At 35.0% G+C, this 25,747-nt stretch overlaps 1 protein-coding gene across 1 annotated transcript; it reads right to left on the minus strand.

The window, feature by feature from the left end:
* Positions 1–1,304: 1,304 nt before the first annotated feature.
* LOC117210557 (allatostatins) lies at positions 1,305–20,306 on the minus strand. The gene is made up of 3 exons (XM_033453690.1): positions 20,107–20,306; positions 1,980–2,270; positions 1,305–1,786 (listed from the first exon to the last, which is right to left on the minus strand). Exons 2-3 carry the CDS (start codon positions 2,238–2,240, stop codon positions 1,457–1,459), a joined length of 591 nt encoding a protein of 196 aa, XP_033309581.1. The 5' UTR covers positions 2,241–2,270; positions 20,107–20,306; the 3' UTR covers positions 1,305–1,456.
* Positions 20,307–25,747: the final 5,441 nt, after the last annotated feature.

The raw sequence follows: 25,747 nt of genomic DNA on the forward strand, positions 1-25,747 counted from the left end.
GATAAAATACCAGTTTATTTGAAACAACGTTAACAAGCTCCAGGACATTGCTGTTAATTTATAGAATTTCCTCTTCGTGCAACGAATAAAATTTATTTATATAAATAAAGTAAGGAATACACGATACATTCGTAGGTCTAAAAATGCTTTATTTTGAAAAATCGTCACAAGAACTGTTCATTTGTTATTTGAAATCGTCAAAGATAAATTATTCACCAAACATTATTTTTTAATGTGACATAGTTTATGTCGTTGTTATTGAAATTTACATTTATTACGTAATATATTATATGAACGTTACTTATTACGATAGAAATTATTTAATAACGATTCTTCGCTACTCAGCATTTTCGATATTATTTATTGAACAAATCTATGTACACGATATGAACCTTCTAATAAAGCATTTTCAAATCCATGTGTATAAATCTCAAAACACTCGTAATTCGATCGTTTCAAACACATTTTATTCGTACAAACGTCTTAACCACCAAGTCGAGCCAAACATCGCCATACAAAAATAATCACCACGTCGACATCTTAGGTATTGTTTAAATAAAATATCTGAAAATCGATCGTTTAAATAACATGTTTTCCTTTTTAGATCAATTTTGTAATTATTCTTAAATAATTGCGCTTCGACGTATTCAAAGATGAATATGATTCTTCTCCGAATTATTTGATCGTACCTTGTTCCATATTTGTTCGAGTAAATATTTTCTAGAGTAATTTTTCGCATGATTTCTGATTCTATTACGCAAATTGTACCGAAGACACAAACTTCCTCGTACACGTTTATTATTCAAGTATACAATCAAAAGGAGGACTTGAAACGAGGAAAGCAAGATGACGTTTATTTCGTGAAATAGTCTGGGTTTGTTATTTGTATATGCATGCAAAGGTATAATTTAAATGTACGCAGAGACCGTATTTAAATCGTTCCTTGGTACATTCCAAAGCGTTACTTGAAATAAAAAAGTATTATCTCGGCATAAGGTAAAATTCATTCTCGCGAAAATAAAGTTCGAACGAAAACAATTAATTAAAATCGACGCATCGCCTCAAGTTACGCTCCTTTATTTCCGTTTCAAATAACATTTGCCCAACTTTGACACGCCGCTTTTCCATTCGATTCAACCGTCGTCCAAACGATGGAACGATCCACCCAGCTCTGCGGTTACTTTTACTCATATAACATCGATCAAATTAAAAACCACCACCGATATTATCAGACGTAAAGAAAGAGAATTCGATAGGTAGATGATAAAAATGGAACACAAAGCCTGAACAAGATGTAAGAGACGTTGAAACTTTCAAACGCGTCTTTATTGTTGCGTTATCGATATACTTTGTCTGACAATAAAACTCTGCGACATCGAATTAGAGCTACATTGCCATAAACGTCGGCGACACCATTCAAATGGATCGTCGAGCAAGACATCCTTCGCGAAGAATCCTATTGCGACGAATTCTCCTCGTCTTCGGGCAGCCTTTTGCCAAGGCCAAAGTGATATCTTTGGCTCATCAAATCGTTTGGTCTCTTCGGTCCTATCGGCTGTCCGTTGTTCGGATGAGCCGCCCTCTTACCCAATCCAAAACTATAGGGTCTGCTACGTTTCGCCTCCAAAAGATCGTCCAAATTCTCTTGCGAATGATAAGCGAGATTATCCACGGGGAGATAGTCCATGTTTAATCTGACAGGGTAGTCCGAGTTATCGTTTCGTTTCCCTAGACCGAAACTGTATTGCCTGCGTTTACCAAGACCGAACGAGTAGTCGCGTCCTCTCTGCAATTATGGAATTTAATTATTTCGTAGAATCGCATCTTAGAAGAATGGGTGGGTTGGCTATATCGAGAGAAAAAGGACTATTGTACACGTTTTCTTTTCGAAAGGAAGTTTCTAACATGGAAAAGTTTGATTAGAAAAATATATTGTTTCGTAATATGTAAAAGAATCTTCTTCTTAGGTATGTTCCTACCTTGTTATCGCTTGTGTCTATCCAACGTTTCCCAATACCAAAATTGTACACTGGTAGCCTCTTATATTCGGAAACGTAAGTATAAGCTCTTTTGTCAGGCACGGAGTCGTCAAATTCCATAGAATTCAACATAGCATTATAATCATGAAGGTTCGTGGAATAAGGCGGTGCTTCCTCCATCGCCAAAACTGGTCTTTCCACGATCCCGATCAAATAAAGAAAAGCTACGCTCGTCGTTAACAAACCTGTCCTAATCTTCATTGTAAAGTTCTCTTTCCGTTTAACTCTGTCCTGAAAAAGATAGAAATGCAGTTAAATATTGCAGTATCGGGGAAGAATCCTGGAGAAAAGGAGAAGACCGGTGAACTACAGGTAGAAAACAATAGAAGCGATGACGGGCCGAAGAAGATGGGAAATTCCTATGGGACATATACCCGTGGCCCTTTACAACATTGGTTAATTACAAAAGGTGTACTTGTCATCCACGTCTGTGGAACACATGTGCGTACTAGGAATACCAAAACCGTATTTACGACTGAGTTGCGACTAGTTGCAGTAGCGAGGAAGCTGCGATTAGTCGCGGGTTAATCAATTGTGAGCTGTGAGCTGTAAGTTGCGAGTCGTCAGTTGAGTCGAGTCGAGTTGAGAGCGAGTTGCGAGTTGGTTAATCATTAATTGCCGAGTTGTTACGAGTTGCCAACTGTTAGTTCGTGAGTTGTGAATTATCGACTTAGTTGTCTTAGTTATATCGCATTTAAATCACAGTAAATAAATCCATAAAGATCATTGATCCGTGATTTCTACAATATAATGTATAAATATAGAGTTTAATCGACAATTTATTATTTTATATTTAATCTCGCTTGATTGAATTTTTTATCGAAAGCTGTAGGATGTATTTTCTAAAAGTATGCAACCAACTATGGTAATATTTGTCGCCCAAATATCGTTTCATCGAAAACCATTCGAATCAGGAGATATTTTACCGGAATGGAAGCAATCTGTTTCCTAATTTCGAATTGGGTTTCAAAATTCACAAATCATGAATAGCAAGTGACACGACACATTGCCTCGAAAATTGCTTTCCCGTGTATCTAATCTGTTGAGAATTTCCACCTTCGTAGTCCGAATCCAGTTGCCGAAATTTCGTTGCCGACCCGATTTTATCCGAAAATTTTTCGTCATAATCACAACGCGGATTTACATCGAAAATGCAAAACCGAAACTCTTAACGAGTTCACCGCGGAAAAGTTAAGTGATCTCATCGATATTCGATATCGTCGTTGTCATTATTTATTTAATCAATTATATATTTCCCAATGTATTGCTATACCTAGCAGAAGAATTATTATATCTGTTTTAAATTAAACTTTCAAAGTTTTTTTGCTCGGAAGCAGTAGGTTATAGAAATTCGGGAATTTTTAAAAAGATTCCTCGGATAAATTGTTTTCTACATAGATTGGTATATTAACTTTCCACGAGAAGATGTATTTTTTAAAGAAATAGAAAGTTCAAATATTTTCGCGCTATACTGGTTCGTAATTTTTATACAGTACAATAGTTTCCAGTATATTCGTTTCGCGTTTCTGACCACTGTCAGTCCATTTCCATTTATATTCCTTTGCGAATTTCTTTACGTTCTTCGCTTCCACCATATTTATTCCACTCCACGTATCACGTACTTTAAAAATACTTTATTTTCAAAGATCTATTCTTCTACGTATATTTCAGAATCCCGCGTCAAGTAAAATCTATAAAATAATACATTTTTTAAGTATTTTCAACTTACTTAATTTCCAAAGAATCGTGCCTTTCGTAGTATTAAAATTTGACAAAGTAACATTTTTAAATTTTTACTACTAAAAAAATCCGAACTGTCTTGGTTCTTGTAAGAATCAGAGACACGACTGAAGTTCCAATAAATTTCTATTATATTTTAACGATTGATCAAATTTTAACCGGGTAATTGATACAGGCTAGCAGATACTAAAACAGTTTTTCACGTCGATCGTTTCGTCTTCCTCTCTTTCTCTTTCTCTTTTTACAACAAACACGCGAGAAATGGTAAAACGATCAAGGTTTACGATCCACGATTCAGCCGAAAAATCCGACGCTACCAACGATTCTTTCGAGAGCCACGAACGATTGTAAATCCTGTAAATTGAACGAGATGAGCTCCGGGAACGCGTATCCTAGTTTCCCGGTGTTGGCCTTTCGTTTCACTCGGAATTGCCACTTTAAATCGAGGCCGATTTAATTTCCACGGGTATCTCACAGAAATGAAACGTCCTGGTAAATGTTAGGTAGGTACCACTGAAATTTTCACGAGCTTCGCGAGAAATCTTGCTTCTCGGCGTACGAATCGATATTTTCAGAACTAATCTCACGAATCGGCTGGCTCTAACGTACAGAGGTGTTAATAACCCTTTCGGGATGGTGTTTCTTTCTTCGAGAAAAATTGTTTTGCGCGAAACAACGACAAATTTCACTAAAGATACGTCTCTCTTAATACGGAGAAAGCTATTCTTTACAGGAAAGGTTCTCAAATTTTGCTACGTGACCATAAAATTGGAGAATTGGTGATCCGAAATTTTGAGAATCAACGGTGTTGCAGTTGCGTTTTAGAGAAAAGTTTTTAGTCGAAATAACGACTTAGTCTTTGCTATAGATATTCGCTTTTTTCAATAATGACGATGAAAAAGAAATGGACCATGATATTATATTTGCAGTTGTATTCTTATATTCTTCATGATAAATAAAAGAATAAAATATTCTTTATTTTCATTCCACGAAACGTCAAAATAAAGATGAACGATGATCAAGAAATTTATATTTATTTAATAGAATCATCGTTGTTGTGAAAATTCTTGACGTTTGATCATTTTCATTAGTCGTAATCAAGTATGACCAAGAAATACCGATATCCAGTGGGCTTCTGTATCGAATATTGAACAGATAACCAATGATACGCGGTTTCAGTATCGTACAACAACACGTGTAATCGCTCATCCTAAATGCGACCACGAATTCCTAATGATTATCGGATTAACTGAGTTCCAATTCGCTTAAGCTCGATAGTGGCATCTCTCGTATTGAAGAGACGCGATTCAATATTCTAAAATACTGTTAAGATTGTCGTGCACTGCCTTGGAATTCTGTCATAAAATTGGTAATTCTATTTTTGAAAAATCCCAGGATAAGTACTTAGAGAGAAAGTATTTTTCGTTGATTTTCGTTTTTTCCTGATAAAGTATTAATAACTACGATTAATATTTAAATAGCATTCACACGCTTGATTTGGTACATTTACTTTGATTAGTACAGTTAATTGGTAAGATCTTCGTAATTTACGTAAGGAAACTTTGCCAACAACTTCGGCAAAGAAATTTTTCAACAATTTCCTCGATTTAATAGAAATTCGAAGACCGAATCCTTCGATACTTCGATATTCGCGAACAGAATTTCCACAAATTAATAGAAATACAACTCTCTGGAAAACTTGGTACGTATAATCAATGTAGTTTCATAGAAACTCGAGAGTAAACTCTGATAAACGAGAAACCCTATAAAATTGTCTGCATCGCAACAGGTGCCTCGACTCTCTCTCAACCAATGAATTTAGTTTTTAATTACAGCGACGCTCGTATTTTTATTGCACGAGAAATATCAATTTGCCGGACTTTCGTCCCGCCGAGTTAATTCGCCGGCGTAAATCTGCCTTTTCGATCTTCGCTGGATGAAGATGCATTAGCACGTAAAAAAAAAAAAAAAAAAAAAAAGGGAGAGAGAGTAAAGAGGAAGAGAAGCGAGAAAAACGAAGAGGAATAGGAAGTTCCCATAAAATTGCAAATTGCTTTGAATAATCATTCCGTCTCGATTCATCAAAGTTCTTTTCTATGGCTTTTCCACACGAATGTGATGAATTTCGGGTTACTGAACTGGCAAAAACGTTGAAAAGAGGGCGTGAAAGGAAACGGGAAGATGGGTATGCCGAGATGTGATTTATCTGATTCGTTTGGGGACATCGATCACGTGTCTTGTATCGTGCTTCGTATCGATTATCCAGCTGCTTTGAATCAGCCTGTTCCACGTGTTTGCTGCGTGTACTTTGAGAGATCTGCTATGTGTTCATTTTTTCCTATTTTTAATAGTCTTTCCGTAAGCAATGTTTTGTGTTACGACAGGTATTTGCGTTTCCATTAATGCTCCTTTAGAGGCGAACAATATTTCTCGCGTTCTGACTATTCTCTTTGGACACCGTGTGCAGCGATAAGTATTTCTGTTTTACGTAATTCTTAATGTTTTTAACTTTTTTAATAATTACTTTTAATAGGTAAAACGAATCCCTATTTAAGTACCGATTCTCTAGTCGTATCCAAAAATATAAATCTTCGCATTATGCAGTTTGATTTATTCGTAATTTCGAAATACACAAAATGCGAAAAATAAGCGAGTGTCTGGATACTTTGGAGTTTCTTCCCGAGGAAACCTGTACCGATGATCTTTGCTGAAAAATTATTTCCCTTCCTACTATGGCGTTTCTTTAATCCGTGAAGAAACTCCTAAAAGGCTTTCGTAAATCTCGCTTACTCACAAGTTTTAAGTTCACGAGCTACGACGTCGTTAGGTGGTAATCTCCAAAGTGATAGAAGTGCAATTTTACAGCCACTGTCTTAATCTTCAAAAAAAATTTGGTAATTATATACTCCGTGGCATTAGAGTTTCTTTAAACATTTTGAAATAAAGTTCAGAAGTTTCCTCTCGTTATTAAATTATCGAAAGGTACGATTACATCTGAAAGAGAAGAAAAAAGATATTGGACTGTGTCATTAAACGCTCGTGTGCGTAATTCTGAACGTATTTTTTCTTTCATAAAATCGAACTGGTATTTATTTTTCATTACTGCGTCTCTTATTCTGAAATGAACTATTCTAATAATGTATGACGAAATAAACGACTTCTTGCTATAATACAGTTATTCGTCGTGACAGGTTTCTCTCCTAATAACGTAGTAACTTATCGTTAGTATAGTAATTTCTCTTCTAAAGAGACTTCTAACTGCTTTCCATTATACAGAGCAACGTACATTCACGTACTGCTAAATGATACGGAATTCGATATACTTGCAGCTAATTAATTAGTACTATAATAAAGTAAATACTATAATAGACACAATGGCGCACAAGTACTTTTTACAGACACCGTATATGCTTAACAAGATCGTGCCAAAGTCGATCACAAAAATTCCAACTTTTTATCAAAAAAAGAACGACGACAAAATGTTCCTTGAAGGAATTAGAAATAAAAGTACAAGCATCGTTCCAATCGCCGCGAAATACGATAGATGCTTCTTTGAATTACGAACAAAAATCAAAAATGAATATACTGAAATGAAGACACCGACTGAATACGTAAGAAAATCGCGTCGGTTGAAATCGTGTCAATTTCAAAAACGAATTGCCAATGTTCTCTCTAGTGCTGTCGTGTGACGTTTCCGGACCAATTTCCGCGTTTCCCCGGCAATTAAATATCGGACAGTGCAACGTAAGTGTTCAACTATATACCGGTCGTACGTGTTGGTCGAATGAAATGGACTATCATCAACGTATGCAGACATATGCAAACAAGTACGCATCGCTGGATCGATAGCGCAGGAGTCATACGGAATGTGTCTGACTGGTCTGACTGGACGACGAGCTTAATTCAATCGTCACTTGGGAAAGTTTCCGATGGACGACAGTTGGCAGGGCTGAAACGGCAGTGATTCGACTATGTTTCGAAAACCATTGGCAAATTCGTGAGTTTCTGATTGACATCTGTGTCAGAGGTTTGAGACGTCACGCTGCCAAGTTGTAATTTTAATCGTTTCCGCCACATGTTGCTATTATTGGTCATTGACCATTTCCATATAGTTAACATACTTTTTCAGAACTTTGTTACGAATTTGTGGTTGTGTTCTAGTTGGTTGGTTAGATTCCTATGATTCACTGTTCACTCGAACTTTTAGTAAATGAGAAATATTTGGTCTCTATAAAAATCAAAAGAATTAAATATAAGGTTTCGTTTAAATCCAAAATACCTTTCTTTGAACTATTTCTGATAATGACGGTGTTAGCTGTTCGATGCTTGCGATTTTCCTGTCTTTTATTTTGCTAGCTTTTAATTCAGTTCAGTTATAACAACTTAATTTCGATCGAATTTTTAATAATTTCGCGATATTTTTCTGTTCTTTTTCATAGAAAATTATTATATTTCACGCATAGTGCTTTTTTATAGAAATTTCTGCATACGTAGTTCTTTCTCGGATACAACTTCCTTACGTAAGAGAAACGTAACTCTGATCATTGCCCTGTTACGAAAAATCTGTTTTCAGGAGAACGCGTGATAAAGAAGCGCTTCACGTAATATATCGAACGTGATATTACGGAGATGGAACTTACGAGATTAATAATTGTTTTATTTACTTTCGTTTACTTTACTTTGTTCTCTTTTTTACTTCGTCGCTTATTCATTAGCGATCTCATCTGTATTACACCAATCGTAGTTTAACCGGATGCTTTGGAAAAGCACAGTGGAAGACTGGACGCAGGATCGCTTTTTAGTTCGCGACAGGAAGCCACCCCCTATGATATACTTGGTAACCGGAAATGCGATTAACGCGTGCTCCGTTGCAAACCCATCGACGATTCGTTAATGAAATTTTAAGTTGCCTCCGATAGACCCTTGTTGATAGACACCCACTTACCTTCGCCCTCTTCATCCGATTTAATGAAATTGGTCTCGTTGACCAAATGAACGGACTTTCCTCAGGGAATTCAAGACGTGATAGGGTAGGTCTTTTTTGATGGTCGAGTAGTGGTTCTTTTTCTGTTTCGAAGATACGTATAACGTCATTATTATTTAGGAACTATCGTTTAATTTACGGAGAAATATAATTTCATTTCGTTTAGATGAAATCACTATAATATAATTATATCACAATATAAAAACTGCATCTTCGTTTTTATTCCTTTATCAACATTTTTCTAATATACCCTGCTTGATCCCATTAACGTTTTTACCTATCGCTAGATCCTTTAAGAATTTTCTTGTTCCACTGAATCTTTAAAAGCAATTTTTACGATCTTTCTACATAAACGGAAGGAGTAGCTAGTCCATGAACAATATACGAGAACTCGAGTAGGAAAAGCTTGAGACGCGTTATTGTTGCGATTATCATCGATCTCATCGATAGACTAGTGAACAGGTACATGCGTATACGTACTACTTCGTCCCGGAAACGAGATTATCCTCGCTTCTCGATATTTCTCCCTCGAGAGAGAGAGGAAACGCGCCCCATGTCGTGAAATTAAACCTTGTTAACGTGTCTTCCATATTCCACTGCCCTTTACGACATCGCACTAGCTTCCGGTACAGCAGAGACGACTAAGTTCCACGAACTAATTCCAAAACAACGTAACAATCTCCGTTTCTTTAATTTTCTATAACAACATTTCCGATTCCTCGAACTTTCGATTGGAAATTCCACTTCGTAAATTGTTTGAATCTCTTGTTTCTCGTATCTTTGTCGAATCGTTTGAATTTTTAATTTCTAAATTCTTCGCTGAAGCACGCAAAAACAAAAATGCTATAGTTAGGTCACCTACGTTATTTTGATGGAATCGATGCGATGCAACTTGCGCATCGAAGAGAGAAAAGGCAGACGATCATCGTGTCTCTTTGTAAATTTGATTGTTCCAACTATTTGATCATAATTGCACGAGTCACTGTATATGTAGCACACTGTACAGCACGATAACGAGAAAGAATAAAGACGGACAGCTGGAGCAAGTTGACGTAGATATCGAGACACGGTCAGTAAATTTTACGCGAAGCACGTCATGAAAGTAACGTGGAGAAAGTAGAAATACGGAAAAGAACGATACGACGATGAAACCGTGAAGCTGAGCAATCATAAAAATCGTAATGTCACGTTGCATCGAAAGGCGAATTTCACGCGCGGTGGATCATTATCAATGACGACGTTGTCGATGAAAGTGATAGCGATCTTGTTAACGGACCAAATATCGCTTCTTTCCGCACTTTTGTTCTTTTACCTTCTTTGAGGCGAAATGTCAGATTCCCAATTTTATCTCGGCGATGGGATACTGTAATGTTTAAAATTTATAGAGACGAATTACCATTTTAATTCATTTCTAGAAATAAATAGGGTTCGGCAAACTTCTTCGTACTTGGGGCGATTTCATGGTTTTTGGACGAAAACCGACAATCATTGGGACGATTTGACATTGAAAATTTCGATATTAAGCATCGACTAAAAAGAATCTTGTATTTTCTAAATACGAATTTATGCCTGGTATCTGAATCTAAAGTTCTTTATCGTTGTTGTCGAAGAGACAGATTGTTGTATTCGATACAGCAATTTTTAATCTTTTATTTGTATTTTACGGTATTATTAATATTTGAAAGAATGGGAAACAAATTTCTTACATTAAATTTTGTGTTCTGTTCTGTAATGTTGGTAATTGCGGAAAACTTCCAGTGATAACATCATCATCACCGATATAGTTTTTACAAAACGTAATTTCATGTGAAACTTTGACAAATGCTAAAATTTAGGACAATGGTATGAAACAGTTACATCCTATCGTTGATATAATTTTTCTAATGTTTTATTTTGATAGTACAAAGATTCTATAAGTATTAATATTTGGAGACGTACAAGGTAAATATTATAATAATTAGAGGGACGCTTCTAATAACCAGAGTTTCATCCAAGTTCCAGATTATACTATTTTAAAGGAAATTACTATTGAAAGTTTCGTCAAAGTTGCAAAAAGGGGAAACTACGAGTAGTTTCGCCTTTCGCTAGTTTCCTTTCTTGATGCGTCTGATTGAAATACAATACAAGGGACCGCTACATTATGGCAGAGAATTTCCAAGTTGTAGCACAGTTCGAACACAAGACGAGACGGTAAAGTGTGGTTTCGCATTCGAAACTGTTAGATACCCGTGTTTGTGGTCATAAATCGTGTCATCGAATTGGGTCAAGCTTTCCGTTTAACGTACATTTATAGAGAGAGATCAGCCATAAGAACGTGGAATATTAATAAATTGTTGGTAATCCTACGCGATAATACGATTTACTAGACGAGAGAAAAAGGAAAACTGAGGAACAATTTTTGTACAATTTTGAATATGATAAATTTAAACACATTTAAATTTAAATTTTTTGAGACATAGAGAATTCAAAATTTTAAAAGTTGGGGATAATATTGGATAATATTGGAAGATTTAAGTAATATAGGTCAACGATCGCCGCTAGTGAAGTTGCTCAATGTCATGAAACAAATTCTATTTAATCTTTCTCAATCCTAATACCTCGAGGTTTAAGTAGTATGGGTCAAGGATCGGAGTTACGGAAGTTAGCCAATGTTACGAAGCCAATTCTACTTAATCTATTCTAAAGAACTAAAAGATCGCTGAATAAATACAAACAGAAGCCAGGAATTATCTCTTCCGAAATGATCGGTAGAACGAGGTATAATTAAAAAAATTTATTAAATATCATTGTAAAAATTCTGTTTCGTCGATTAAATCAACGCGAGAAATATAACGATAGCTTATTCCAAAATAATCAATTGAATTTTTATAATCTGCCACCTGAAAAATACATAAATTGACAAAATATCGCTAAATCGATTCGAGTTGCGATTAATCATTTCTATTTGTAATAAAATCAGTTCACAGCGTTGAACTAAAATCTAGAGAAAGATGGCTAGACTGACAAATCACCGAGTAAATTCTCAAAATCTGCGAATTATTCATCGCGAAATGAACAGCAATCCTTGCTACTTAAGCGATCGCGAGAACAGAGCAATTTACATAGGTTATCAAAGAGCGACGCATATTAAAGCAGAAAGCCACGCAGCACCAAACAGAGAATTGTTATTAAACGACTGGTAGTAAACTGAAAAGTTGTCGTGAGCTAGTGGTTCGTCGTGGCAGGCTGATTAGCCCACTTTCAGATTTCATACGCGCGAGATAAGCAATAACTGTGCTCTGCACGCTGCTTATAAGCTACAAAAGATTCGCTAATAACGCTGTTTTAATAACCTCGCCTGATCCGTGCTTTTCCTTTCTACTCCACCCACTGCTCTCGTTTTCTCGTCGTTTGGCACACAATGTTCATGGAAACGCGCGAAAACGATCGTATTACGAGGATGTCATAACAGAAATTAGGAGATAAAGAAATTCTAAATTGAAGTAGCAAGTAGCAATTGATATTGATCGACGCATAGACATAAAGTATTTTACGTGTTTTTCCGATATACGATCATTTTATATTGTACACGATCTATTTTATGTTCTGTTATTCTCTGGTTTACGATCATTTTATGATAATAATAAGCGTTTGTAATAAGTGTTTATGTGCGGTCGTCAATATTTGTTGAAGCGTTGTATTGTCGCGATGAAAGAAAACTTATCTTCGTGATTGTATTATTTTGATGAAAGCGATCCTGCACGTACAAATTAGACACTTGTAAAATGTTTGATTTCTAAAAATTTGTAAACATATTTAATAGGAACAAAATAGTTAAAATATACGTAATTGATACTATAGATAGATAGATATAGTATATAAATATTTATAAATACTTAATGCATGCGATACTTGGAATATAAATATTTCGAATATGCATAATTGTAGTATAAATATTTGGAGTATAGATATCTTTATCGTTGACAGTTCACGTAATTACATTTAGAAAAGTGTTATCTTGCTTAATACTATCCTAGTAATTTACGAAGTCAATAAAAAATATTAAATAAATTACGACTCGTAGAAAATTCTCCAAAACTATTTAAATTATTGATAGAAGAAAATAAAAAGCAAACGAGTAAATATTCTTACGGTTTAAGACATTTTTAAACAATTGCACAACCTACAAACGCGTTCCTGTACTAACGTTGACCTGTACTAGCTGAGATCGTTGACTTATACTACTTAAATGTTCCAATATTTCCGAATTCATCGAATGTTGTCACAAAAAAATTGTAAATTATCTGGAAGAAAATAATAAAAGGAAAGAATTGGACTCTGGTAAACTCTCCGTCGCTCTAACGTTTTTCGATCGTATCATAAACTCTGCGCACACCACAACAGATCGATCGTAACAATTTGCACGGACTTGTATAAGATTCGCGCCAGGATCACGAAATAAATCCGTTTTCTAGATCTGTAACACAATTTGTAGCGAGTCAAAAGGCATTCACTGTATACTTCTATCACGTGCGATCAAAGTTTCGACCAATATTCTCTTAGAATCTTAACAACTCGGACAGCACGAAAACTTCGCGTCCGATTGGAGCATTCGATTATTCCGTGGCCTCGAAAGAAGAAGCGATTGCTATCCATGGAACGAAAGTTTCGATATCAATTTTATTGAACCAGTGACGCCCGTAAATAATAAAGAAGATATTACGAGGAACTCGAAGTTTTAGTCTCGTCGTCGAGATAATTAAAAAATCTTACTTTAGTCAAAGAGTTAGTCGATACTCGTGCTGAACGCTGCTAATGAATTTCCGATCCTTTTGTTTTAAATTCTGTTTGAAACACGAATTACGGTGAAAGTTTGAGTGACATTCTAAATAACGATCTTGTGAAATTTTCAAGATCTATATGGTATTTTGAGACCTAAAGAGTTCGTGTAAAAATTTTACGTTTAGAAGTCTATTCTTAGAAATTTATGTATTCGTTCATTTTGTTTCATTTTTTTAAATAGAGGTACATCCTTCGGGCGTATCGAATTGACTTAGAGCTAAAAAGTTTGATGGGAGTAACGATTTATTATCAGAGGATATTTACTAAAGAAAGATCTTGTGCATATTAATTGGACCATTTTTATGGGAACATAAGTGTCTGGAAATAACGGAGGAATAATAAAAATGTTGCCGCTGGCTGTGAGAGAATTTTCTTGACTATCTTTCTTTATTTTTTAAATAATGAATTATCTACTATTTTTGCTTATGTAGTATTACGCTATGTTTTTATCGTTATTTATTTTTTATTTATTTATTCGTAGATTTTTAATGACACATATATATACATTTCTAATTAGTAACAGAAGTGGTATGTTTTCAGTAAAATTGTTCGAATCGAAGCGACACGTTCTTGTGACATTTCCGAATCAATTTAACAGCTTTCGATGACCCAGCGCGGTTAAAAACATATCACCATAAAATTTTCCGACGGTTCGAATAGTTATTCGAACGAAATCGTAGTTTCCAATTCTACAATATTCGTTAGGTAATTCTTTTAATCACAAGCTTTAACTTTTCAACATGAAATTCTTCCTCCATATATTATTAGTATTAGTATTAGTAGGTCCATAAGTATTACGCTGTGAACTTATTTAAAAAACCTATCCGATGGCTTCGGGGAAATTATCTAATTATCCGTAAAAATTTTAAAGCAATTTCATTATTTCTGACACCTCATGTACAAGAATAATAATTATATATATCATTGCAGTTTAGGAATGCCGATGGTCAATTGTCACTTATCAATTTATTTGTGCAAATGATTTAATTAATTTGAATAAATAATCAATTAAATAAGTAGATATATTTCATAGTAACAACTACGAGAATACGGTAATTGAGAATGAAAAACGAGAAGAACGAGAAGTGCGATAACGGTTCCAAAAAAATGTATGTGCCTCTTTTGTCCGATTCCTATGGTAATTTATATTTCAATTGCATCGAAATAAAATGGTTTTCCTTTTTCGTATACGAGAATAATCCCATATACGGTGTGTATATTCAGTAGTAATTATTCGAACGATACAAATCTCGTATTTAATCGTACTGTGATTATAAAAGCTAAACGATTGTTATTTATCTATATACGTTTGTGAAAATACGTTATATACGTTATCCTCGTTACCCAAATAATGTTTTAAAAGAAAAACTCTTCGTCTCTGATTTCGAAAGGTACACCCAACGACATTCGTATCTTTTTTACTTTTTTTTTAAATTTATTCTTTTAAAAGAGATTTAAAAAATCTGTATTTTTTGTCAAAATTCTACACGTGCTCTTGCTGTTCTTAACGCACGTGATTCTCCACTGGCAGACTACATGTTTATGTAACTAAATATACAAATAAATATGCGAACATATGCAAAATATCTATACACAATATGAAAAAATCGTAAAAATGAGTATTGTTTCCATTATTGAAAAGATAAAACAAATCTAAATATTTAAATGCCGTTTCTTTATTTACACTCGTGAAAATATTTATTTTTATAGCATATCCATCAGGACAGCGAATGCTAATTTTATTTACATTTGTCGCAACTAATTGAAGCAAGATCAAGCGATTGTTTATGTCATTAGAATAATCAACAGTAGTCCATGACTCTTCTCATTAACGAATAACTCATTTTTAAACTCGCTATTTTCCCTGAGCAATTAATCAAATTACTTCGGCATTGGCTGGAAAAAAGTAGGATGATCTTGTTTCTTATTACGTTTTTATTCAAACTCTCATCAATGCTTGTTCACATTGGCACAAAGCTCGAATTTAACGTCGTTACACGTTACTAACGGGTGTCACGAAAGAAGAGATACTTTTTTGTTGTATCGTCGTTTGTCTTTTGCGGCTACATCGATCATTAGTTAACATTCGTGCATCGTGGATCATACAATTTTATTATGCATCGTTCTTGACGCCTCCACAGCCTGTCGCTATAGCGAAAATTTATTATCCAAGTCAGTCATCCGTTATACAAACGCAAAGTGGGCTATGAGAAATTTTTGTTCGTAGACACGTCGCAAACAAATCGATCATTCCTCGCATAATTAAAAATTTTGAAACTCTTTTTACCTTTTATCGTGACTGACAGGTCAAAGAGATGTCGTGTTCCATTAATAAACCATTAATAAAATAAAAATACATACATTCTTTTAAGTATAAATATTTGTAATACATCTAAAAATAGTTTACAAATAACGAATTCTATCTGCGTGATGCAAAAGAATAGTGAAATAATTACGAAAGCGAGCACCAACGTTTTCGGGTTGACGAACAATCTGCCCAACGATCGGTCAACTGTTTTTATACGGGGTAGAGAAACGTTTGCTATGTTTGAAGACAATGTTTTCGCGTGGCAAACACGCAAACACGGGAAAATGCCCTGGCGATAAATAATAAATGAGGGATCATTTTCAAGCGACGATTGAAATATCTTTTAGGAAAAAAAAAGTGTTTTGTTATTCAGATAGAAAAGTAACATTTGACATTTCACTCCAACTGGTTCATATCTCATAAGCTAGTTCCGAAACTTGTTATTATGTGTACAATGATTTTAATAAATCTTAATAACTTCGTAAGCAATAGTTATCGCATCATAAATAATTAAATATGTGTTTTTACAATCCATTGAACATTTAGAAAATATCGATTGTCGTAATATTAAATGTATCCTTGACTGTTTACGAAAGTTCATAAATTTATCATCTAATTTAGGAGACTTATACCTCCGAATCTGACAATTAACTTCTTATACAACAAGTGATGTCAAAATTAAGAAATCAACAAGAAAAAGGTACATATATAATTTGTATGGAATGTAATGCGACACAATTAAAATAACAAAATTTCATTTGAATGCCTTCGTAGGTAAATTCTCTTTATGATCATGTAAACTTATTATTTCTCCGTAATTTAGTATTGCTTTACTATATGTGGAATTTTAAACAAAACGCGTTAATTACTCCTGTCCCAGAAAATGATCATGTCCGATAAAAAGTAATCCGCTGATTATGAAGCTAGTAACAAAAATGAAATTATTAGATGGCCGAAAATGCGATACTTATTAGAATACGCATGTAAATTGAAGAAAGGATTCTACGGAGATTGAAATTCTTCAAGTGCCAGTGTTAATAAGAAATTCCTTCGCAGAAGTTTCGCGCCCCATCGTAATTTAGTAATTTGACGAATCTTGGCACACGGAATAATAAGGTTTTCCATTAAAAGAATAATCTTTTTTGAAGTATCCTACGTTAAATCAAACCAGCTATACTTCATACAGCTATAATTGATTCAGTTACAAGCGACGAGAAAAAGAACCAGTTGCCGTCAATCTCACGAGAAAAGAAAAGAAAGATTAAAGTTACAATTTATAATTTTTTTTTTTTTTTTTGAAACAGTGGTTAATTGTTTTCGCCGAGTGTACTCGTTTCTTTCATAAAAAGCACAACGAGTTGTCATTTTGATTTCTCCGTCGAAAAGAGCAAACTGCTAACGTTACTTTTGTACCATGCGATTTGTCACCGATGGGTACGTTCTCGCAAAACTTTTCTGTCGTCTCTTTTTACAACTGTACTTTTAGAATTCTTCCGGACTGTCTGTCACGTTTACTATGACCGGAGACATTTCGAGTCGGGCACTGCTTCTCATTCCAGCACTCCGTCCTCATCTTTTCTAACTTTTTCCACAGTTCTAATTTCTCTGTCCACTTTCCTTCGTGTTTCTTTTCTTCTTCCAACGACTTTTTCCCCAATGGTGCGGATAGTAAAAATTGACTCGACTTTTATCTACACGCTGCTTCCAAGATATGTGACGATTAAGAGAGCGAAAATACAGCGATACGATATAATTTAATATTTTTAATGTCAGTGTTATAAGCTCGTTCGCGTTTCTTTAGGAGACCATCAAAGTTTAATCGCTAATTGTATCGAGAACTATAACTTAATATATTAAGAGATGATTAGATATTTGAATTTAATTAATTTTACGAAAAATTCATTCAATAAGAAAGTATGAACGTTCAAAGAGGGAAATGAAATATCGTAAACATTATAGAAATTAAAATTTAATACACTGAGGAAATATCGAAAAGTTGAATTCAATGTTATAAACAATCTATCGAATTCCTGCCTAACGCTGCTTTCATTAGTATTTCAAGAACGTGCTTAAAACATAGTTTCCTCTTTCGAGCAACAGGTGAGCGTTTTGTTGGTCTCATGAATAAAAAATCGCCTCTTCTCTCCTTTTCTGCCTCTGGTTGATTGATGTTACGGTCTCACCCCTTAATTTGTGAAGTCAGATGTGACTAACAGCTAGGTATTTTAAATTTCCGTATCCATCTATGTCCTTCGCGATACAAACCACGAATGACATTTATCGTATAAAATGTAGAACAGGCAAATTGAAGTAAGATAAACCACATAATCTATATTTAATCTAAATCAACTAAATCTAATCTAAATCATCCGTTCAAACTTCGATTATCTCGACTTTCAATTTTTATAATATTCCGCTTTTCAATTTTCAATATTTCACTTTAAGCCTTCGCTCTACTCTATCGTAAATAGATAAAATCACCAACAATTTCAGTAGTAAATTTCAAAAATTTTCGAATAAAATATCTCGAGTTATCCAGAGATTGGAAATCTGATGGTTCTTGAACAATTCTCTATAAATTTTCTATAAATTCGCCACGCTATTGGCATAGTAAGATAATTCTAGCAAATGCCACACGAAATTACAAATATCAAAAGGGAGAGACTTTCACTTCTTGCGCTGTACTGCGTTTAAAACGATTAGAGTTTCCGCTTTGCGCCGTAGTCTTGCAAATTACGAATCGTCAAATTTCTCAAGAGATTTCGTTCGCGGAGTAGACGTCTGCATTAACCAAATTGAATGGACGTCTCAAAAACGTTGTAAGAACGCTTCAATTGCAATTGCGTTAGACAGGTCCAATATCTCAACGTTAGTATTCGGCTGGAACAACGTCGCGTTAAGCAAGGAATATCCCTTTTATAACATCGCGCTCGCTTTATTACATGGGGATCCTAATTGTGTGGAACGGTATGGAAGTATCCATCCCATGGAATCCAATTACGCTCGAGTTTTTTCAAGAGAGAATCCGTCGATTTTTGGCGCAACAAACTTATAGATTCGAAGATAAATAGAACGTTACGTTTCACGAAAATTTGATCGATGAAACTGGACGAAGATTCAAATTTCCTTCTATTTCTTTACATTCGCGTTATTTCTATTCGTAGCGGGAAATATTCTTCCTTTTTGTGGTTTTTTCTTTTTCGTTCGTCTAAATCGTTTCACAAAGGACTTTTTCCACGTCGTGTTAAATATTATCTTAACATTGACATCGTTGGATCTGTACTTGATCTCTATTTCTCGGTAATTATTCTTCACAAGGCTCGCATTTTCCTTCGGATGTACGAAACGAAATTCTATCCTAGAAGTCTAAAAATTGCATTCTGTGTTTGAAATGTATTTCAAATACGACACTAAAATACAAACCAAACCAATAGAAACTACAGTTCGTAATTTTTCTCAAATCATCCCTAAATCTAAAAACAAAATTCTAAACGTTTCAGAATTGACAATTTCTATTTTTCAAGATCGAAAGCATCGAGCTACCTTAAATATCATTGTATCAAGATCTTCACACGAAAATTGTATCACTTATCACAGTTTTCCACCTAATCACCTCACTACACCCCCTATAAATCTTCAAATAGTCTTCCTATTTCTCAATTGTCATATTGTGTTATATGCACATTTGTATTTAGATTTTCAACCCAAACCCATAGGACGAAATTCTAATTTTTTTAAATTGTCTCATCGCATCATAGCCAAAGCCATCCATCGCCAATCTCTCCAATTCTCTCCCATAAAATTCGAACACTATATTTATATGAATGAACTTTTTCAATCTTCTCACCTTTTTCTCGAAAAATTCAACTCCTACAATTATATACTAACGCACAGCTTATATGAATTCTCAGGAAATAACACCAACTTGTCTCGTAAACTTCGATTCCTATTAATTATATCGATTCATAAAGAATCCTATCGATCTTCTGTCACAAAATCAAACCTGTATATTTATATTCCTGTTCGTAGCTCGTACGAGTTATTTTCAAAAAGAAATCCCAACACCAATGTTTTCTTACAAAGTTCAACCGCTATAACTATTCACAACTGATACGTCGTAGGAATTCTCCAAACAATCTTTCCACCGAACGAAATAGAAAAATAGTAAGCAAAATACACCGGTAGCCGCGATATCGAAGAAACGATCAGCTCACCTGTTGCTATAGAAGCGAAGTAGACGATGTATCGAGGTGGATGTTCCCTTGGGAGTCGAAACTGTAGCTCCGTTTCCGTTTCACGTGGTTCACAATCGTAGGTAAGGTGTTCGAGGTTGAGTGTACGATGCCGAGCGCCGCGAGTTTGCTGTCTACACGAGATATGCCGATCAGGGCATCGCGACGCCACCCTTTATACGCGTGTAAGCCGCCTGTGTGCCGTGGGCCGCGCGTGTCGACTACCCCTCTGCTCTTCTCGATCTCCATCTCTCTCTGTCCAACCCTGATCCTGGTATAGTCGTCTTTTTCGCACACACCGTGTGCGCATACGCGCGCTTCTCGCGATCGGCATTCAATTCTCTTCGTCGCGAGCTGCCTTCGAAGTCGGTCTGATAAAATACGTGCGAACAACTCGGTTCTATTTTATTCCTTATATTTAATTTATTGCCTCGTTGTTCTTTGTTGCTCTGTTAAGCAGAACTTTGGAAATGTCGTTTCAAGTGAATAAATAAATTTGGACGGAGAAAGGGTGGAGAATAGGTTTCTCTGGTCAAACGAATTTGAAAAGTTTTGTGAGATGGTTGATTTATGGTGAAACGTAGTATTTTTCGTTGTCGTGAGTTGTCTTCGATATTCGGCGTGGTAAAACGCGTGTGAATAATTCGCTTCTATTTCGTTTCTTTTATTTTGTTTTTTATTTATCGTACTTATTTTATCTCTTCTTCTTTTCATTGTGGTTAAACACGCTTTTGGAAATTGTTGTTTTATATGGAATTTTAATAGAACTATCTATATGCAAGGGGAGAATTAAGAATAGGCATTTTGATAAAATACATTTTGGAATCTTCGAAGTAAGAGAGTGTGGCAAAATACTCCGAAATAATCCGATTTTATCTTTCTGTTTGTTCTTTCTTTATTACGGTTATGCAGGATTTTAATGATGTTCTAAATGAATATTAAATGCTGATGTTTCAACCATGTACGCATGACGGCTGAAATGGAGAAGTTCGTGAACTTAGGATCGTTAAAAGCCAAAGTTTTGCACGTGAACGTAACCTAATCTGTGAATTTACCCTTCCGTATAGTCGTATTTTGCGATTTCTCTACTTTTCTAAGAATGAAATGACCCTTTCTTGTGAATTTGAAATTGCGTTTCAAGAAATGCTGCAGTTCTGTGCATTTTTATGCTATTTTATAGTTTGATAATTATTCGACGACCAGTTCGAACCGCTTGTTACCGTCGAAGAAAAGTTAATTTAGCGCAAAAGAGATGACTTTGCAACTTGTATTCCAAGGAATTTCAATTTTCTAAAATCATTCGCGACAGAATGGAGGACTTTTGTGCAAGATTTTCTAAAACTAAGAAAGAAAGAAAATTCTCGTTTGCATCTCGCGTTCCAAGGAATTTTGATTTTCCTCCAAGCGTCCATGACGTTAGGAAATTCAAATATAGGATATCCGTCCTTTTTTAACTTTTCGTTCTTCCATCAGACGCCCACTCTATCAGACGCATAGCCTCTTTTTTATTTAACGAGTGTTTTCCTATTTTCTGGTTGCTCGCACAGGCAACAGGTTCGTCCACTCAACCTTTGCGAGGTTCACGTAAGTTCAGCTGCTTTCGACCTACGTGATGAAAATTTGGCTCGATCGAGCCAAACTGAAATTGAACTGTTTTATATATCATAGTTCTTGAAAGCTGTCATAGATAAAATTTTGTTTTAATATTGTCCATGTTAATATCATCGTAATATCTAGATACATCTACATGACAGGAATGATAACGAAAAAGAAAAAGAAAGAATTAACCGAATCTTAGAATTCTCTTTTATAACTGCAATGTTTTAAAAAAACACAGTTCTATAACGTAAATTGATGGAAACAAAAATTGCAAATGAAATGTTGCATTAACGCAACGTTGGTACTTAATGGCATAAGTTATTTTGGAACGATGTGTTTTATTTATGATTTATTTAAAGGAAAAAGAAAGCAGATAGAAAGTTCAGACATTTTTTTCGATGTTAAAATAATTTCATCCAATACTATACATACAAATAATTCTAAATTTATTATATTAGATCGTGATAATCCATTCATAATCGAACATCGATAATTATTCATATTCATATTGTACGAAATCTCCATATACATCGTTTTTAAGACTACGATAAATTTCAAGAAAAATTATCTTCGTTTAAATACCTTCGTCTTTCGCGAATCTCTACGATTCTATGAAACATTTATATCCTGCTTAATACCAGAATGAATAAAGTTTCAACATTAACACTAATAAATTAACAGAAACTATCTTTATTCCAGACCAGAATAAATTGGCTGTAGTATCTTCGTTCAAATACCTTTATCCTCCACGAATATTTAGAATTCTTAAAATCGATGAATATTCATATTCCAGTGAAGACTTAAAATTAACAAATAATCAACGACCCTCTTCATCAGCAACTATTTTCATTTAACGAATGATCGTAGATGTTAACATCAGCATAGCGATAACAATAAAGGTCTTTATCCAAACCCCTTCGTTTTCTTCGAATCGCTAGAATTCTTAAGACGAATAAGATGAAATTAAAATTAGTAAATAAACAGAAACTATCTATATGGAGGATGTTGCGAACAAATGACTAATTTTACCCAAATGTTTTTATTTTCGTCAAATTCTTGGAATCATCAAATATTGGATATCCGAGTCGATCACTTCCCTTTGACGCCGACGCCGGCAAAAAAGAGAGTCGACAAAAGAACGACGACGAGTTTATTGGTTTTTTCGTCGGATTACACGAACGATGACAGGGTTCCTTTCATGGAAAATCGACATACGTCAACGCGCATATTTCAGGTATCGGCCAAACTAAAAACGTAGCGCTATTTGATCCGCGATTTGTCCAGCTTAATTGGCTGGTTGTGAAAACACAATTGTAGGATGGTTTCGACTAAACGATACCGGCCCACGGGGAATGGATATTTGCTTCTCACTTTATTGGGACGGTTTTAGTGTTGCGTCAAGAATCCAGTTACGAAGTATACATACTTGAAATCAGGAATTGCTAGAGGGATAGGATAATCGCCTGAGATTAGATTAGTCAGGGTATCCGAAATTTTGCGTACGCTTGATTTACAGTTCTCAACCGGAGTCTGGGAATATCGCATTAAATGAATGTTAAATGTAAATAGCTTGAAACTACACACAGTTGAATCAGTGAAAATGGATGTTCGAAAGGTGGACAGTAAGCACGTGTAAAAATTGTTGAGGTTATTTGATGTATAAACAGAGAAACTCGTGGGTAAATTGTAAGGTAGAAAATATATTTTAATACAGAAGTGTAATTATAAGTAAGAATACAATTTGAACTGATCCAGATCGTCGCCTGTCTACTGTTTATGGTAAATCTTTGTAAATGGACTAAACTATCTGGCAATCGAGTTATCAAGTATTCAGATCATCCTTTTCGCAATCCTTTCCAGAATTCGTTCGTCGAATGATTCATTTCACATTGAATTTCACCTTTATCCTTTCAATATAATTCCGTATACCTGATACACGTATCTGAAATATTGTTCAGGAAACCGGAAACTTAACGTGGATCATTTTCTTAATATCGTAGGAGTCGCGTAGCCGGATACACAGGTCGTATTCGCGGAACAGTTATCCGGTGAAAGGCTCGCAACAAAACATCAGGCTGACAGAAAATGCCAAAAACCACGCGAGTTTCACTAGAGTCCTGAATGATGAAACGGATGCACGTGTCGTCATTATCGTGTGATAATATTCACCGGAAGCTGGAGATCCATTTACTTCGTTTTATGAAATTCCGTTTTTCTCCTTTACAAAACGTGTGGTGCGCTTGGCGAGGAAGTTATTCTACGCGCAGAAATAAGTTGAAAAATGCAAAATAAACTATTCCCATTCGAAGCTTCGCTTTTTCGAAAAATCCAATCTGAAAATTTTCGAATTTTCTTCCATGACATTTTTCTTCTCTTTTTTACGGAACGTAACATAGGACATATGCCACAAATGGACAGTTTATTCTACATGAAAAGATACATGAAAATAGAATAAACTATCCCCATAACGGACTAAACAATTCCTATTCAAAGCTTCGTTTGCCAAAAAATCCAATTCGAAAATTCGCCGAGTTTTCTTCCATAATATTCCTTTTTTCTTTTTTATACAGTGTAACACAGGACGCGTGTTACAATCGGTCAGGAAGGTACTCTACGTTGAAAAACAAGTAGAAAAATGTAGGATAGAACTTGTTCTATTTAAATTTTGTTTTCGAGAGAATTGAGTTTGAAATCGGTGTTACTCCTCGATTAAAAAATTCTTTCATATTACGAACGTTCAACGACTCATCCGTCAAAATGAAAATATTTTCGACCAGCAATACACCCGATAGAAAAAAGGATAAATTACATGATGCGCGGGTTCGCGAACTCGCCTTTTTGGTCTCAAAAAGCATGCAAATGCACGTGATTTTTCTTTCGACGTTGGCTCGTGGCCAGGCATTTACGACTTTTCTGTCAGTTCACGATCTCAGAGAAATCTCGTAGCACACAGTGTCTCGCGAAGGTATTTGAATATTTACCACAGGAAACTTTTATGCATATATGGTACGCGTTATATAAAACATTTTGAAACATCAACGTTGCAAAGAGACGCGTGACTTTTATATCTATGTTGGTAAAGTCTGAAATTTAAAAATGCATATAGATTACAAGATATTTACCGCAAACATATATTCGGCAGAAAATTAGTATTTTCATCGTGCGAGAATTTGAAAATTAACATTTTCAGCGTGCATCTTCATCGTGTGATAAATGTTACAAATGGTCCCATTGAGTATTGTGGTTTATCAACATAATGGAAATTCAACTGTTTAAATACTTGTGAGATCTTTGCGAAATGTTCATTTACACCAAATAATCTCGTAATTATATATATCTTGGGATTTGTTTCGAACTCCATCAGTATAATCGTGACAGTCGAGTATCTACGATGGTACTAACGAAATTTTTTAATGTTTCATCTAACGCAAGTAACATATTCGCGAGAGGTTTCCACGAGTGTTCGAATATTTTTATGCGCTAATGTACTTGTCCGAAAGCGGCGAGCTTCCGGCGGAACTGTCTGCAAACATTTCACCACGTTTCGCGTATTTAACTTCGGTCGCCGCTGACAGCAAACTTTTCTCTAGCCCGCACGACAATCACAAAGATTATCCGATTCGGTAATTTTATTATTCGTTTTATGCTATCTTTCCAACGTTCTTACAGAGTTATTTGATTGAATAACAAGTTAGATCTAATCAAGTTCTTTGGGATTCAACGAAGAAAGTTCCTTTTGAGTAAAAATGACAGTAGAAACATTACGTATACATTTATGAAGTTACAGCTTATTTGTTTCTCTTATTAAAAGTAAAATCATGGAAGTTACGTTTTCTAGAAACTAGAAAATATTTCGAAAAATTTCCGAAAGTTTGGATGGCATGGATCAACAAAATCCCCTTTGGTAATCGGCTTAATTAAAAGTAAAGGCTTAATAGTTTGCAATCTTACTCGGAGGAATTCTAACGTTTCCTGAGCCACAATATAATTCTAATTAACGATGAGAACTTCGTTAAGCGTTCTT

The sequence above is a fragment of the Bombus bifarius genome, unplaced genomic scaffold (assembly GCF_011952205.1).
Source record: "Bombus bifarius isolate JDL3187 unplaced genomic scaffold, Bbif_JDL3187 scf7180000008206, whole genome shotgun sequence".
In the NCBI taxonomy this organism is placed as follows: domain Eukaryota; kingdom Metazoa; phylum Arthropoda; class Insecta; order Hymenoptera; family Apidae; genus Bombus; species Bombus bifarius.